Here is a 17,907-nt window from a genome sequence, read left to right on the forward strand (position 1 = left end):
GTTTTAAGCCTCTGTGTGAAAATCTGATGAAGGTTTAGATTCCTCTATTTTAAAGCACCACTGTATCTACACATATTTTACATTGTACTATGTAAAATTGTTAAAATAGATAATCAGCAATTCCTGACCACTCTATTAATATAATGCTGATTTGCTGCCTCCTCCCACAGGCGAAAGCGATCCAGCCAGGATTCGAGTCAATGTGAAAGAGGCCATCGGGGGGAAGTTTCCTCTGTACTCTCTGGGCTTTGGATTTGATGTTAACTATGATTTCCTGGAGAAGATGGCTCTGGAGAACAGTGGACTCGCTCGCAGGATCTACGAGGACTCGGACGCTTCTGACCAACTACAGGTAGGAATAAATAGTACAGGACGAGTCATATAAACTATACTAAACTAAAAGTATTCAGTCACCCAGCCAAATCATTAAACAAAAGATGGGTCGCTCTCTGGAGCTCAGTGAAGTCAAGTCAAATCAAGTCAGGTAGTTTTATTGTTAATACTGCATATGTACAGGACATACAGAGAATTATACAACAGTTAGTTCAGACCTCATAATCTGATTGGTTGGGAAGTGTTCTAGCCGTGATGATATTTGTGATAACATCACGGCCTTCTCACTCTAAACCTGTATCACTCCGCCGACACGTTGCAGAGTAACAGCGTATTTATATACACAGTACAGTTTTAAATCATCACCTCCACCGGCACCAGCAGCAGCGTTAGCTTAGCACAGGCTAGCCCTCAACCACGGCACGCTCGTCCGCAGCGCTGACTTGTCTTTTGTGGAAAAAGGGAAGGAAAATCGCTCGGCTAATGCCGTCTGACAGCCAGAACGCTAACTTAACCAGCCAGGCTAGGCTAAGCTAAGTTAATGCTGAGCTAAAGCAAGCTACGCTAACCTAACCACCCAGCAAAACAGGCAGAAATGCTCCAATAACCTTTTAGGGTTATTTCACGCTTCTAACGTTACCATCTTCGCTTATTCCCAATTTTGCTTTCAAGCTAACTTTCGTGGTGTTAGTCTGTATGAACCATACACCGTTTTGTAGTTAAGTTTCAGTTCTGTTACAGTTGTTTTGGAACTACTTTTTTGGCGGAAGGCACAGTCCATATTAAAGCGTATTCATTCATAATCAAGTTCTTTGATTTATTTTCTTTACTCATTTTGTAAAAAAAAACTGTTGTATAAAAGCAATAGAACACGAGAGGGAGTGTGTTATCACGTGTTAAAAGCCATATTTCAGTGCTGTTCTGGGTCGGTGGCGTTTGATTTAGTGCTGCCTTCATGTTCTCCAGGGTTTCTATAAGGAGGTCGCCACCCCTCTCTTATCCGACCTTGAGCTCCTCTATGAGGGAGCGTCGAACCTCACCGAGACTGCTTACAGTATGTACTACAACGGCTCTGAGATCATAGTCGCCGGAGAAATCACAAACAACAGCCTGGAGAGTTTCAAAGTGGAGGTCGTTGCATTTTCGGTAAGACCATCTCTGTCTAAATAATCTGATATTTAAAGATCATTTTCAAAGATTCACGTTGATAGAATTACACTAGTTACACCCAAGCAACCACACAGGGTACCACAGCAACCATCTGACTAGGGGCTGCAATGAATTATTGGTCGATAAGCTGGCACGATTATTCGACAATTTTTTGTTTAGAACAATCATTGTCTGTTATGTAGGGTGCAGGGACAGCACCCTAGCAACCACCTAGAATCCCAGAGTAACCACCTTAGCTATGAACCTCTTAGCACCAGTATTGCAACTTGGTAACCTTTGGTCACACCATATCAACTACCTGAATCAAATAGAAACACCATAGCAACCACTTATCTACACCATAGCAACCATCCAGCAACACCATAGCAGCTTTTATAGCAGACATGTTTTTAATTCTGCTGTAGAGAAACATAATCTAGCAAGCTCGTAACAACACAGCAACCACATACCATACGATGCTACAGTAACCACATAGTAACAACCTAGCAACACCATAGCAACCACCTTGCATCAACCGAATTAGTCTTTCATCCAATATCAACATCAACACCCAACTACCTGAGATACCACAGAAACCATCACTTAGCACTTAGTAACACCATAGCAACCACACAGTAGGTTTAAATAAATGTGGCTTAAATACAGTTTTATGTTATAATGTACTTTGCAAAACAACAGATGTTATTTTTAACAGATTTATTTTTACAAAAAGAATGGCAAGCAAAAAAAAATTGCATATTTATTCTGTCACAATGATGCTAATAAACAAGTAATATCCAAATCAAACACATGGGGTATCACATCAACCACTTAGCAGCATTAAGCAGCAACCCCAGAAAACACAATAACACAATAGCAACCACCCCAGATATCGTAGTTACTTCTCAGCAACGCTACAGCACCCAACTAGCACCAACAATAACACCAATGCTAACTAGTTAGCAACACCATATAAACAAGCTAAGATAGCATAGCAACCACCTAGACACCTAACAAAGAGATACTATTCCAGCCACCATGCCATTTCCATGTTGTCTGATATTTGATTGGCCCTATTGTGTGTGTGTGTGTGACGTGGATGTTTTTTTTTTTTTTTTTTTTTTTTTAGAGAAGTAATAAAGTGACGTATGAGGAGGATGTGTCTCTAAAAGCTCTACCTGATGTTGAGCCTCAACATGAAAACTTTACCCGGCGAGTCTGGGCTTACCTTAAAGTCAAACAGCTACTGAAAAAAGAGTGAGTGCCATCTGGAGTGATATTTACTTTTTTGTACGGTATGTCCAAGTAATAGTGAGTTTATAGTTTTAAAGGACAAATTATATCATAATATTACACTAAAAAAATAGGTTATCCTTTAAAAAGGTGTTGTTGAATGTAATTTCATAAAAACCAGTTACAAAGAAAATATAAGGTAGCTATGCCTTCGCAGCAAAAACTGAAACTGTAACACTAGAGCATTAATAAACAGTTATAAGTTATAAATGTAAATAACTGATGATAATCCCAGCAGCTCTGTAACTGGTCATGAGCTTCTTAAACTGGCCGCATGTTTACCAAACGCGTGAGCACGCTGAGAGGAGTCGGATTCTGCTGGCGAGTCAAAATTCGGCACACCTGTTATTTAAATTATTGTTTTAATGAATGTAATTTAATTTAAATTAAATTAAGTCTCGCGCTTTTCATCCAAGCCTCCCACTCAGCTCAGAGCGCCACTTTAAACAGACGTCAACAGTCAGACGTTCATTGCTATCTTGGCAGTGAATTGTAAACACAGGTGCATCCCCAACGTACATACACCCCCGCTTGTTATGCACAAGTACACACGTATTTTAACGTTGCACTGTTAAAATAGCAATCCGCCAAAGTCAGAGTTAAGAGTTACCCTGTCTCTTAAAGGGTTAGAGTAGCAAGTGACACGCTAATTGGTTCATTCCACGTTACACTCAAAGAAAGTAAAAAGCAAACAAAGTAATTACAATCATCATCAATTTGTCTCTTTTAGCATGAAAGGTTTACTTTATTGTAATCACGACTGAAACAAGACATTTCTTCTGTCTCTACAACTGCTAAAACAGCGTGTTTACAGAGTAGCATTTTTAGCCCTCACCACCAAACAAGCACAGCATGAAATAATATTAAAACAAAAACACAGTTTCAGTAAAATCAGCTTTTACAAGCCCCAGACTAAAATGTATATTTCAGTTTGGGACAATTTACTGCAAGCTAAGCTTACAAACAGCCATATTTTACACTTAACATGATATATTTACACATTTAACCTGATCGCTAATGCTAACCGCAAATGCTAATCGTTGCTAGCTTCCGCCTGCAAGCCTACAGCTTTAGCAGTTAAAACAAACACTTTAACTCAACTTATATATCACATATTTACACTCTGGATGTTTTAATAACCTTTTAACTCTCTTATTAACATTTTAAGCTCCTTACAAAACAGAAATATCCACTGATTTACTTATAATCTGTCTTTATCTATCTTTATCTGAACTCACTGGAGCTTCTCAGCACAATGAACGAATCTTTTGAACGAATCTTTTTAGGGAACTGATTCTAATGAATCAGTTCATCTAAAAGAGCTGCTGTGCCCATCACTACTAGTTAGCTTCTGTAAAGAATTAACCAACTCCAAATAGCGGGTTTTTGTAGTCCTTGTAGAACTGTTAGAACTACATACAGGTGTGAAAGCAGGTGGCAGTGCTGGAAAGCAGGTCGCAGTTCCCGTGAGCGTCGGTCACGACCACCTAGGAAAACTTACAGAGTCTGGTTTGAGCTCAGAGGAGCTCCGGCACAGACACGAGAGCACCGCTATTCCTCCTATTACACCTCAATGCAGCACTGCAGTGAGTTTCAAACTGTAATTTTACTTCTTTAAAAAGATCAAAAATCAAGGAAATCCTACCTAGTGTACCTTTAAGAGAATACATGCCTTTTGTGCATAGATCATTGTGGTCCTAACTGCATTGCATGTAATAAGTCAACTTTAGAATGACATTCTGATCTACAAGTTAATATAAGATAATCTCTGTATTTTTGTGTCTCAGATTGACTCTTACAGGGGAAGAAAAAGAAAAAGCCAAGAAAGAAGCTCTGGATCTCTCTCTTCAGTACAGTTTTGTGACTCCACTGACGTCTATGGTGGTCACCAAACCCCAGAAATCAGACACACAGATCGCCCACAAACCTGAAGAGAGTAAGGAGGAAACGCCAGTTCTGTGTTTTTAGTTTAGTTTTGGACAGTTTTAGATCTTTAGACCATAAGATTGTGTGATTTGGGTTTGAATGGGGTGCAACAGTTTGTGAACCCTTCTTATGCTACAATGATACAAATACACTAGTAACATCCAATCAACCACATAGCATAGATACCCCAGCAACCACTTGGCGACACCCCAGCAACCACTCGGAATGCTGAAAATACTGCATAGCAATCACTTAGCAACACTGCAGCAACGCAACCATCTCTCAACACCATAGCACCAAACACCAATCGATACTGTAAACCACATAGCTAGACCACAGCAACCACCTGAGATACACCTGAGATCAGCGACGACTCAGCAACACCATAGCACAGTGTTCTCAAGTCTCACGCTTTAAGCGTGTGACATACGCACCTCAGCGAGTTCCCACGCTCACACACCACACATGGTATTTCTCACGCTTGCCAATTCATCGGCTGTATATTATAATGTACTCTCGTTGAGCCAATCAGAATATAGATTGCTCTGTTGTTAGGCAGACCTAGTCAAAGAGGGTGGAGTTTCAAAATCGAAACTGTAACATGTTATTCTCTTCTGCCACCACTAGGTGGCAGTATAATGGCCCCATAAGAGAACAACAGGCCTTTGTAGAGCTAAATTTAGTGTTGTGGTCTAGACAACCCAAAAAGTGATGTCCACACATGTGGACGCCAGGGCATAAATTATATTAGTTTAACAGGAAATCACTGTGAACAATAGATTGTGTGAACTATACAAAACTGAATCAAGAATTTAACATTTTTCATCAGGAGGAGTCAGAGGAGAAAGAGGAAGAGTGGGATATGGACAAGCATTTTCACCAGGTCTGTTCTCTCTCTTGTGTTCTAAAATTCTAATTATAGAGTGTATTTTACTACATTTTTCAGTGGAAATGGCCAAACTGGCAGTGAAATGATATGGTCAAAATTAACCCTCTGGGGTCCAATGGCACTTTCTTGATTTTTGCATATAATATCTTCTTAAAGGAGAGGTTGTACTAAAACATGATAACGAGTACCAACTTTTGTCAAATAGCCCACCTCCGTTCACCCCCAGATTTCCCAAATACAGCGCTTTTAGCCGATGCTCCCAACAGGCTTACAATGCTAGTGATGACTCAAAGTAGCTCCAAACTTCATTAGTAGAATTCTGAGAGTGATGATATATAAAATGAGGCACTGAGAGAGTTAAAGGTGCACAGAGAGTTTATTAAAAACACAGTTTACTCTAGAAATTAAGATTTTACACATCTGCTAATGTTACACATATTTCTTCTCTAGGAGGATATGGAACAGTAGGGGCAGTATATGGAGGAGCAGGATTAGGAGGAGCAGCAGGAGCAGCATCAGGATTAGGATATGGAGGAGCAGGATTAGCAGCAGCAGCAAGATTACCAGCAGGATATGGAGCAGCAGCAGGATATGGAGGAGCAGGAGGAGGATATGGAACAGTAGGAGCAGGATATGGAGGAGCAGCAGGATTAGGAGCAGCAGGAGGATATGGAGGAGCAGGAGGAGGATATGGAGGAGCAGGAGGAGGATATGGAACAGTAGGAGCAGGATATGGAGCAGCAGCAGGATATGGAGGAGCAGGAGGAGGATATGGAGGAGCAGGAGGAGGATATGGAGGAGCAGGAGGAGGATATGGAACAGTAGGAGCAGGATATGGAGCAGCAGCAGGATATGGAGGAGCAGGAGGAGGATATGGAACAGTAGGAGCAGGATATGGAGGAGCAGCAGGATTAGGAGCAGCAGGAGGATATGGAGGAGCAGGAGGAGGATATGGAGGAGCAGTAGCAGGATATGGAGGAGCAGGAGGAGGATATGGAGGAGCAGGAGCAGGATATGGAGGAGTAGGAGGAGGATATGCAACAGTAGGAGCAGGATATGGAGGAGCAGCAGGATTAGGAGCAGCAGGAGGATATGGAGGAGCAGGAGGAGGATATGGAGGAGCAGGAGCAGGATATGGAGGAGCAGGAGCAGGATATGGAGGAGTAGGAGGAGGATATGCAACAGTAGGAGGAGGATATGGAGGAGTAGGAGGAGGATATGGAGGAATAGGAGCAGGACATGGAGAAGTAGGAGGGGGATATGGAAAAGTAGGAGCAGGATATGGAGGAGTAGGATATGGAACAGTAGGGGCAGGATATGGAGGAGTAGGAGGAGGACATGGAACAGTAGGAGTAGGAAGAGCGGGAGCAGCATATGGAACAGTAGGGGCAGGATATGGAACAGTAGGGGCAGGATATGGAACAGTAGGAGCAGGAAGAGCGGGAGCAGCATATGGAACAGTAGGGGCAGGATATGGAACAGTAGGGGCAGGAGGAGGATATGGAGGAGTAGAAGGAGGATATGGAAGAGTAGGAGCAGGAGTAGGAGGAGTAGGTGGAGGAGGAGGACTTGGAGGAGTAGGAGCAGGAGGAGTAGGAGGAGGATATGGAGGAGTAGGAGCGGGATATGGAGGAGTAGAAGGAGGATATGGAGGAGTAGGAGCAGGAGTAGGAGGAGTAGGTGGAGGAGGAGGACTTGGAGGAGTAGGAGCAGGAGGAGTAGGAGGAGGATATGGAGGAGTAGGAGCGGGATATGGAGGAGTAGAAGGAGGATATGGAGGAGTAGGAGCAGGAGTAGGAGGAGCAGGATATGGAGGAGCGGGATATGGAGGAGTAGGAGCAGGAGTAGGAGGAGCAGGAGGAGGATATGGAGGAGTAGGAGCAGGAGTAGGAGGAGCAGGATATGGAGGAGTAGGAGGAGTAGGTGGAGGATATGGAGGAGTAGGAGCAGGAGTAGGAGAAGCAGGAAATGGAGGAGTAGGAGGAGGAGCAGGAGGAGTAGGAGGAGGAGCAGGAGGAGGATATGGAGGAGTAGGAGGAGGAGGAAGAGTAGAATATGGAGGAGGAGCAGGAGGAGGAGTAGGTGCAGGAGTAGGAGGAGTAGGAGGAGGAGCATTTGGAGGAGGAAGAGTAGAATATGGAGGAGGAGCAGGAGTAGGATATGGAGCACTTTCACCAGGTCTGTTCTCTCTCTTTTGTGTTCTGAAATTCTGTATTAGAGTATTGTAGAGTATACTAGAGTGTATCAGAGTATATTAGAGTGTATTAGTGTATTTGTGTGTATTAGAGTGTTTTAGTGTGTATAAGTGTGTATTAGAGTATATTTGAGTGTACTAGAGTGTATCAGAGTGTATTAGAGTGTCTTAGTGTGTACTAGAGTGTATTAGAGTATATTAGAATGTATTAGTGTGTATCAGAGTGTATCAAAATGTATTAGTGTGTTAGCGTGTATTATAGTGTATTAGTGTGTATTAGAGTGTACTGTAGTGCATTAGATTGTATTAGAGTATATTAGAGTATATTAGAGTGTATCAGAGTGTATTAGAGTATATTAGAGTGTATCAGAGTGTATTAGAGTGTATTAGAGTATATTAGAGTGTATCAGAGTGTATTAGAGTATATTAGAATGTATTAGATCAGAGGTATTTAATTAGAATTCAGTACGGTCCAGTTGGAGAAAAATTTGTCAGTTCAAAGTCCGGGCCATTTTTAACTTGTGTGTGTATTAGAATATATTAGAGTGTATTAGAGTATATTAATGTGTATTAGTGTTAGAATATATTAGAGTGTATTAGAGTATATTAATGTGTATTAGTGTTAGAATATATTAGAGTGTATTAGAGTATATTAATGTGTATTAGTGTTAGAATATATTAGAGTATATTAGAGTATATTAATGTGTATTAGTGTTAGAATATATTAGAGTATATTAGAGTATATTAATGTGTATTAGTGTTAGAATATATTAGAGTGTATTAGAGTATATTAATGTGTATTAGTGTTAGAATATATTAGAGTGTATTAGAGTATATTAATGTGTATTAGTGTTAGAATATATTAGAGTGTATTAGAGTATATTAATGTGTATTAAACTGTATTAGAGTATATTAGAGTATGTTAATGTGTATTAGTGTTAGAATATATTAGAGTATATTAGAGTATGTTAATGCGTATTAGACTGTATTAGAGTGTATTAGAGTATATTAGAGTGTATAAGAGTATATTAGAATATATTAGAGTGTATTCGTGTGTATTAGAGTATATTAGAGTATATTAGTGTGTATCAGAGTATATTAGAGTGTATTAGAGTGTATTAGTGTGTATTAGAGTATATTAGAGTGTATTAGAGTATATTAGAGTATATTAGAGTATATTAGAGTGTGATTTTTAATTTTAGCATGCATCTTCTTAAAGGAGAACTCCAGTGTAAAATGGTTTGAGGTTGTAGTAAAACATGATAACGAGTACCAACTTTTGTCAAATAGCCCACCTCTATTCTCCCCCAGATTTCCCAAATACAGAGCTTTTAGCAGATTCTCCCAACAGGCTTACAATGCTAGTGATAGGGGCAGAGAGTTACCCGTAGCTCCAGACTTCATTAGTAGAATTCTCAGAGCACTGATATTTAAAACAAGGCACTGAGAGTGTTAAAAGTGTACAGGGAGTTTATTAAAAAACACGGTTTACACTCTACAAAATAATTTTTGTGCACTTTTAAGTCTATAGTAATTTTTTACAAAATGGCTAAATAATTATATTTTTGTCCTCCTCTAAAAGGATGTTGGAATTAGACCTGTTTTATATTAACAAAAAAAACTGTATTGTGCTTCGATAAATCTTTCACGTATATGTTTACCTCAGGATGTTTGTTAATTAGCATGACCTGCTCTGATTCTCTAATTATGTTTAACAAATTTTTCCTCCACAGTGTTAACTGGACAACAAGGTCTGCTAATTTTCTCTTATTTTTAAAATATTCTGAATGTAAACATATTCATTTATTCTTAATTTTATGGTTAATTAAGTTTATCAAGTTTACCTGTTGATGTTTGTTAATTTGTATGAAATGCTCTGATTCTCTAATTAATTTGATTATATTTCATCTCCACAGGACCACCTGGACAGCCAGGTCTGCTTATTTCCTCTTATTTTAAAATATTGTGCAAGTGAAAATATTCCTAACTTCTCAGTTTTATGGTTAATTTAGTTTATCATGTTTACCTGATACTGTGGTCAGGGTTTTAATCAGTCAGTGGAGCACCGGTGTTTTCTGTTGCTATGTAGAGCAATACACCAGATATTTACCTGAACACACTTCACTTGCAGATCACCACACCCATCAGCGTAGACATATTCAGAAGCATCGTAGCAGAGGGTGTAATATAGAGTCCATAGTCCTTTATAATAGTTCTATGGTTCATTAAGTGCATCTTGTTTACCTCAGGATGTTTGTTCATTTGCATGACCTGCTCTGATGCTCTAACTAATAAAGCGCTAATGTTACACATATTTCTTTCACAGGATCTTATGGACACCCAGGTCTGCCCATTTCCTCAGATTTTAAAATATTGTGCATGTGAAAATATTCCTAACTTCTTAGTTTTGTGGTTAATTAAGTTTATCACGTTTAACTGATGATGCAATTTGTAATTTGTATGAAATGCTCTGATCCTCTGATTATGTTGAATATATATTTCTTCTCCACAGGGTTTTCTGCATACCCAGGTCTGCTTACTTTCTCTTATTTTAAAAGTATTAAGAATGTAAAATACTGTCCTTCAGCAACACCATGGCAACCATGTTAATTAAGCCTAATTTATATTAGTTTAACAGGAAATCACTGTAAACAAGAGAAGGTGTGTACTATACGAAACTGAATCAAGAATTTAACATTTCTCATCAGGAGGAGGAAGAGTACCATATGGACAAGCAGTACACGTAGTACCATATGGAGGAGGTCTGTTCTCTCTCTTTTGTGTTCTAAAATTCTAATTATAGAGTGTATTTTACTACATTTCTCAGGGGAAATGGCCAAACTGGCAGTGAAATGATATGCTCAGAATTAACCCTCTGGGGTCCAATGGCTCTTTCTTGATTTTTGCATATATCTACTTTTAAAAATCTTGTTTAAAAGGAAATCACTGTAAACAAGGGATTACGTGTACTATACGAAACTGAATCAAGAATTTGACGTTTTTCATCAGGAGGAGGAAGAGTACAATATGGACAAGCAGTACCAATGGTACCATATGGAGGAGGTCTGTTTTGTGTTCTAAAATGCTAATTATAGAGTGTATTTTACTACATTTGTCAGGGGAAATGGCGAAACTGGCAGAGAAATTATATGCTCAAAATTAACCCTCTGGGGTCCAATGGCACTTTCTTGATTTTTGTATATATCTACTTTTAAAAATCTTGTTTAAAAGGAAATCACTGTAACAAAAGAGATTGTGTGTACTATACGAAACTGAATCAAGAATTTGTCATTTCTCATCAGGAGGAGGAAGCAGATTAGTAGCAGGAGGAGGATATGCAGGAGGAATAACACAAATATCAAGTGCATCAGTAGTAACAGGTCTGTTCTCTCTCTCTCTTGTGTTCTAAAATGCTAATTATAGAGTGTATTTTACTACATTTTTCAGGGGAAATGGGCAAACTGGCAGTGATACTGGTAAATGATATTCTCAAAATTAACCCTCTGGGGTCCAATGGCATTTTCTTGATTTTTGTATATATCTACTTTAAAAAATCTTGTTTAACAGGAAATCACTGTAACAAAAGAGATTGTGTGTACTATACGAAACTGAATCAAGAATTTGACGTTTTTCATCAGGAGGAGGAAGCAGATTAGTAGCAGGAGGAGGATATTCAGCAAGAATAATAGGTCTGTTCTCTCTCTCTCTTTTGTGTTCTAAAATTCTAATTATAGACTGTCTTTTACTACATTTTTCAGTGGAAATGGACAAACTGGCAGGGAAATGATATGCTCAAAATTAACCCTCTGGGGTCCAACAGCATTTTCTTGATTTTTGCATGTAATATCTTCTTAAAGGAGAACTCCAGTGTAAAATGGTTTGAGGTTGTAGTGAAACATGATAACGAGTACCAACTTTTGTCAAATAGCCCACCTCTATTCTCCCCCAGCTTTCCCAAATACAGAGCTTTTAGCCGATGCTCCCGACAGGTTTACAATGCTAGTGATTGGGGCATAGAGTTACCGTGCAAAAATTTGACTATTTTTATTTATTTATTTGGTTTTTTTATTTTTTTTTCCCATTTTCTCCCCAATTTTGCTCAGCAAGTTACCCAACCCAACCAATCACTAGTGATGCCCCAACACACCAGGAGGGTGAAGGCTAACACACGCTTCCTCCGACACATGTGAAGCCAGCCACCACCATACAAATTAAATATTAGTGCAGACATAAAAAATATAACTAAAAATCCATGTCAAAACATATTATAGTAGGCCTATATCTTACTTAAAACATATTTAAATAAATGAAAAAACATTTCTTTAATAAAATGTATACACTGCTCAGCATTTCTAATGTTAAACCTTTAATCAGTTTTTAAATAATGTTTTACATTTAAAAAAATGTTAATAATCTGGCAGATATCTGACTGTCAGGGAACATATTGGCTGGGATTTGTTTATGTTTTGCTTTTTGCTATGAAAGCAGATTTTGTTTGGTCACAGAGACGTTTTATTACTAAACTATTTAACATTTAATACCTTTAATATGTAAATCACTTATCAACTAGTACAAAATAAGCTAACCTCCCACAAAAGGTCACTATGACATTTATAATAAAAAAAATATTTGTAGAAATTAAACTTAATATTCATTATTTTTTGAGGTCATATTTGAGAGAGAGTTACAAACTTGCTTACTGCTTCCAGGGGTCCTTGGCAAACTGGTAAATGATGCAACTTCCTGTCTATAAATTGGCTTCAACATAAAAGTCCCAACACAGCCGTTATCAGTGTAGATTCAATTCCTTTTAATATAAACACCTTAACTTTCCAAAAATGCAATTGAATGTATTGTAATTATTTATAAAATTCAATTAAAATATATAAACCAAGTGAGGGGCACTTATGACAACAAAAAGACGAGTAATGATACATTCTAACACTAATACACAATATTACAACAAAATTTATAAGATTTATGAGTATACAATAAATATTTATTTATTTCTGTGTTATTCAACAACATGACTTAACATTATCTCTTGTGTGTTCTCTATAAAGATTTCTCAGATTTTGGTAAGTATTTCATACCCATAATGTTTCAGTAATTCTAGCTCAATAACTAATAACTTTTAAATATGAAATAATTTAATTTAATATAATGTATCATTGGATACCATATAAACACACTTGAATATATTCACCAGATTAAATGTATAAAAGCAATATATTATATTTCACAGAGACTGCTGTGGTCTTTTAGCTTGTGTTTGTATTTCTTGAAATATTCCATTTTTTTTCCATTACTATTCCATTACTGTACTGCAGTTTTTTAATCCGTAAAGGTTTGTACTGTACATGGCAGCAACAATATCCAACATAATTAGTGTAGGTTTATCAGCATTTTAAATCATTTTTCTCAATAATATGTACGATTATTTTAAGTACTGCACTGGACTGTATTATTTTACATTGATTAATGGAATATGAAAGCAGACTTTTTTTTGATCATAGAGACTTTTTATTACTAAACTATTTAACATTTAATATGTAAATCACTTATAAACTAGTATATTCAAGCGAAAGAAATTAAATGTGCGTAGAAAAGAGTAATAACCTGCTTTTAGAGCCACTCTAAAACATTAGTAAACAAAACTACACTGTGGTGTCGAGCTCTCTGGCTAAAGTTACAGAGCTATTCATTTACATTTCTTTCTAATTTTAATATTTAATGTTTTAATATACACGATGGAAAATGTGGAGATACAGTGAAGATATTTATGTCTATGAACTGAACTTCACTGAAGAAATAGATGAGTAAAATTTCCTTTAAAAAGTTTTGCAACTTTCTGCATTTGCTTTTTTAAGTAAATTTAATTTCAGATAAATTTAAGTAACTTCAACTCGGTTTCAAGACTTAAATGTTGCATAGAGTAAATAAGTGAACTGAACTTCAGTCAATCCTTTCTTTTAGTAAACTTTACTTCATTTCTGCATACTATATTACCTAATTACAATTACTTAATTCATACAATATTTTAATATATAATTTTAGTTAAAGCACACATCAAATATTTACATAATCTCAAAGATTTATTTTGTAAACAGACCAAGTCTCACTGTCTCAACACATGGATGGCATTTAGTATACTACAAATAATGTATTACATTCTACAAATATATATTTGTAGAAATTAAACTTAATATTCATTATTTTTTGAGAGAGAGTTACAAACTTGCTTACTGCTTCCAGGGGTCCTTGGCAAACTGGTAAATGATGCAACTTCCTGTCTTTAAATTGGTTTCAACATAAAAGTCCCAACACAGTCGTTATCAGTGTAGATTCAATTCCTTTTAAAATAAACGCCTTAACTTTCCAAAAATGCAGGTAATATTTATATAATTCATTAAAAATATATAAAACAAGTGAGGGGTACTTATGACAGCAAAAAGACGAGTAATGATACATTCTAACACTAATACACAATATTACAACAAAAGTACAATAAATATTTATTTATTTCTGTGTTATTCAACAACATGACTTAACATTATCTCTTGTGTGTTCTCTCTAAAGATTTTCTAAATGCTGGTAAGTATTTAATACCCATAATGTTTCAGTAATTCAAGCTCAAAAACTAGTAATAATTTAATTTAATAATTTAATTTAGTACAATGTATCATTGGTTACAATATAAACACACTTATATATATATATATATATATATTCATCAGATTAAATGTATAAAAGCAATATACTATATTTCACAGAGACTTCTGTGTTCTTTTAGCTTGTCTGTATTTCTTGAGATATTGGGATTTTTTAATTTTTTTAGATACAAGGTTTGTACGTTATAGCAGCAATATCCAACATAATTAGTGTAGGTTTATCAGCGTTTTAAATCATTTTTCTCAATAATATGTACTGATTATTTTTAGTACTGTAATGGACTGTAATCGTTTTGCAGTGATTAATGGAATGAAGTTCTGATCAGATTGTGTTGCTGCTGAATTTGTAATGGCTTAAAAATATATTATATTTTCTGTTCCTTTGCTCCACAGCATGTGTGGGGAAAAAAAACGTTTTTCCATGTGTTCTGAATGTTCAGAGACTGACGTCCTGTTTCCTGTGATTCTATAGAAGCTGAGTCACCTGATTCAGAATATATATATATTTTTTTTTCTGTCTGTTTCATGTTTCTTTCAGCTGCAGTGAAGTCCGTGAGGTTTTTATCCCCCTCTAGTGGTCAGTCTAAGCCTCTCTGCTACGACGTTCCTTCAGCTTCCAAACTCCTACTTCTGAAGGACCTCTCTTCAGGTAAGTCATTTAAGATACGGAGCAGCTTGCAAAAATATTCATACCCCTTCAACCTTTTCACATTGCTTCGTCACATCATTGTGGAGTAAAATGAAAATGATACACGATTTTCAAAATTTCAATCAAATAAAAAATCTGAAAAGTGTGAACAAATATTAGAACAACATTTCCTGCAATATTTTCCTCAATTACAGAATTCTCTATGAATGGTGAGCTGACCCAGTCTGGGCCGGGTTTCAGTCAAATTGCACTTCATTATAAAACGGATCATCACCTGAGCGTCAGCACCGCTGATATCAACTTCTCTGACGGTCAGAAAACGATCATGCTCGTTTGGGGGCAGGTACCCACCAAGCATGAGGCAGACAGGTAAGATGTGATATATTGTGATGTGTTGTGTGGTTATACATTGTGATGTGATGTTTTGGGATATGATGCGCTGTAATGTGATGTGACATGTTGTGTTCTAATGTGATGTGTCATTTTTGAATATGATGTGATGTAATGTGATGTGTTCTAATGTGATGTGATGCATTGTGATGTTTTGTAATTTGATATTGTGTGATGTGATGCATGGTGATGTGATGTTATGCGTTGTGATGTTTTGTAATTTGATATGATGTGATGCTTTGTGGTAAGATGTGATTTTTTGTGATGTGATGCGTTGTGATGTTTTGTAATTTGATATGATGTGATGCGTTGCGATATGATGGGATGTTTTGTGATGTGATGCATTGTAATGTTATGCATTGTGATGTTTTGTAATTTAATATGGTGTGATTTTTGTAATGTGATGTGATGTGATGTTTTGTGATGTGTTCCTGCAGTGTGTCTGTGAATCTGAGGGACTGTGAACTGGACGTCACATTACATGTGCTGTAATGTGATGTGATATGTTGTGATTATATGAGTTGTGATGTGATGTAATGTGATGTGTTCTAATGTGGTGTGATGCATTGTGATGTTTTGTAATATGATGTGATGTTTTGTGATGTGATGCATTGTGATGTTTTGTCATTTGAAATGGTGTGATGTGATGCATGGTGATGTGATGTTATGCATCGTGATGTTATGCATTGTGATGTTTTGTAATTTGAAATGATGTGATGTTTGTAATGTGATGTGATGTGATGTGTTCCTGCAGTGTGTCTGTGAATCTGAGGGACTGTGAACTGGACGTCACATTACATGTGCTGTAATGTGATGTGATATGCTGTGATTATATGAGTTGTGATGTGATGTAATGTGATGTGTTCTAATGTGGTGTGATGCATTGTGATGTTTTGTAATATGATGTGATGTTTTGTGATGTGATGCATTGTGATGTTTTGTAATATGATGTGATGTTTTGTGATGTGATGCATTGTGATGTTTTGTCATTTGAAATGGTGTGATGTGATGCATGGTGATGTGATGTTATGCATCGTGATGTTATGCATTGTGATGTTTTGTAATTTGAAATGATGTGATGTTTGTAATGTGATGTGATGTGTTCCTGCAGTGTGTCTGTGAATCTGAGGGACTGTGAACTGGACGTCACATTACATGTGCTGTGATATGTTGTGATTATATGGGTTGTGATGTGATGTAATGTGATGTATTCTAATGTGATGTGATGCATTGTGATGTTTTGTAATTTTATATGGTGTGATGTGATGCATGGTAATGTGATGTTATTTATTGTGATGTTATGCATTGTGATGTTTTGTAATTTGAAATGATGTGATGTTTGTAATGTGATGTGATGTGATGCGTTCCTGCAGTGTGTCGGTGATTCTGAGGGACAGTGAACTGGACGTCACTTTGGGAGGAGTGCGTGTTGTGATTCTGCTTCATAAGGAAGGTGGAAATGTGTTTCTCTGGCCTGCTGTTCGTCAGCAACCCAAGCATGACAGCTTACAGGGCATTCTGGGTAAGAAATGTACTTTTCTAATACTGCAGTCTGTGTCGCTAGCACAAAATGTGCACAAACATTTGAACATGGTGAAAATATATGCTATAAAAACATATGCGAAATAAATTATTGCGGTTATTTTTTCACTACAGTAAGTTGATATTTGACAGTATGCATTTGTCGCTAAAAACAATGAGTTTCCAGTGCATAGCAGTCCAGCTTTGTTAATTACGACACCGCTGCAATGTATATTTATGTTATATTTCTGTTGTTCCAGCAAAAAACAGCCTGCAGTATGAGGAGCTGCCAGCAAATAAAATCAAAATCAGTGATCAGGAAGAGGCTGTATTCGTGTAAGCGCACTAAATATCTAAACTACAGTTCAGCTCTTCTGTAAAGTGCTGTTCTTTAATGTAAACGGTTGTTTTATTATTTTCAGGAGCACCGCTAAAGACTACAGACTCTCTTCAGCCCCGATTGTTGGATGCTGGGTGGTACGGCTGCAGTTTGCTCTGCAGGGAGAGCTCTCTGACTTCACTGTGGCTCAGCTTTAGAGAAAACATCCTTTTTTCCAGAGCGAGAAGAAAGAGAAAAGAATCAGTTTTGGTTTAAAATAAAATGCTTTAAATTTAGAAGCTGGAAAGCAATGCTGGTATAAACTGTAGAAAAAGACGTGTGACTAGTGCTGCTTTACGCTTAATGTTTGAACTGGTGATCTCTCTGTGATGAGTGATATAAATTACAGTAAACTGAAAATTATATTAGAGTAGTAATTGGTCAAGATGTTTGTGGATAGGTTTGGTAACGTGTGAATGAAAAAAAATTATGTAACAATAAAAGACTAAATGGCAAAATCTCAAAATGTCTAATTTTCTCACAATATTGATCATGGTCCATAGTCACTCTGGA

General features: G+C 37.0%; 1 protein-coding gene across 21 annotated transcripts in view; it reads left to right on the forward strand.

Moving 5' to 3' along the window:
• Nucleotides 1–17,907, forward strand: part of LOC103044542 (inter-alpha-trypsin inhibitor heavy chain H3) — a 97,548-nt gene that overhangs the window by 40,216 nt on the left and 39,425 nt on the right. Inside the window, exons 10-31 of one of the 21 annotated variants that reach the window (XM_049471500.1) lie at nt 171–352; nt 1,300–1,479; nt 2,612–2,739; nt 4,563–4,711; nt 5,531–5,584; nt 6,458–7,270; nt 7,319–7,513; nt 7,601–7,768; nt 9,518–9,535; nt 9,701–9,718; nt 10,111–10,128; nt 10,297–10,314; nt 10,493–10,546; nt 10,794–10,847; nt 11,087–11,164; nt 11,423–11,473; nt 12,848–12,862; nt 14,994–15,104; nt 15,299–15,473; nt 16,868–17,016; nt 17,276–17,351; nt 17,438–17,860. In XM_049471500.1, coding sequence (XP_049327457.1) covers nt 171–352; nt 1,300–1,479; nt 2,612–2,739; nt 4,563–4,711; nt 5,531–5,584; nt 6,458–7,270; nt 7,319–7,513; nt 7,601–7,768; nt 9,518–9,535; nt 9,701–9,718; nt 10,111–10,128; nt 10,297–10,314; nt 10,493–10,546; nt 10,794–10,847; nt 11,087–11,164; nt 11,423–11,473; nt 12,848–12,862; nt 14,994–15,104; nt 15,299–15,473; nt 16,868–17,016; nt 17,276–17,351; nt 17,438–17,552 — 2,819 coding nt within the window. In that variant the 3' untranslated portion in view covers nt 17,553–17,860. Of the gene's footprint in view, nt 1–170; nt 353–1,299; nt 1,480–2,611; nt 2,740–4,562; nt 4,712–5,530; nt 5,585–6,457; nt 7,271–7,318; nt 7,514–7,600; nt 7,769–9,517; nt 9,536–9,700; nt 9,719–10,110; nt 10,129–10,296; nt 10,315–10,492; nt 10,547–10,793; nt 10,848–11,086; nt 11,165–11,422; nt 11,474–12,847; nt 12,863–14,993; nt 15,105–15,298; nt 15,474–16,867; nt 17,017–17,275; nt 17,352–17,437; nt 17,861–17,907 lie in introns of those variants that run through there. The other 20 variants (XM_049471503.1, XM_049471501.1, XM_049471504.1 and 17 more) reach the window with 20 other exon arrangements.

Source organism: Astyanax mexicanus, chromosome 24 (genome assembly GCF_023375975.1).
Source record: "Astyanax mexicanus isolate ESR-SI-001 chromosome 24, AstMex3_surface, whole genome shotgun sequence".
NCBI lineage: Eukaryota > Metazoa > Chordata > Actinopteri > Characiformes > Acestrorhamphidae > Astyanax > Astyanax mexicanus.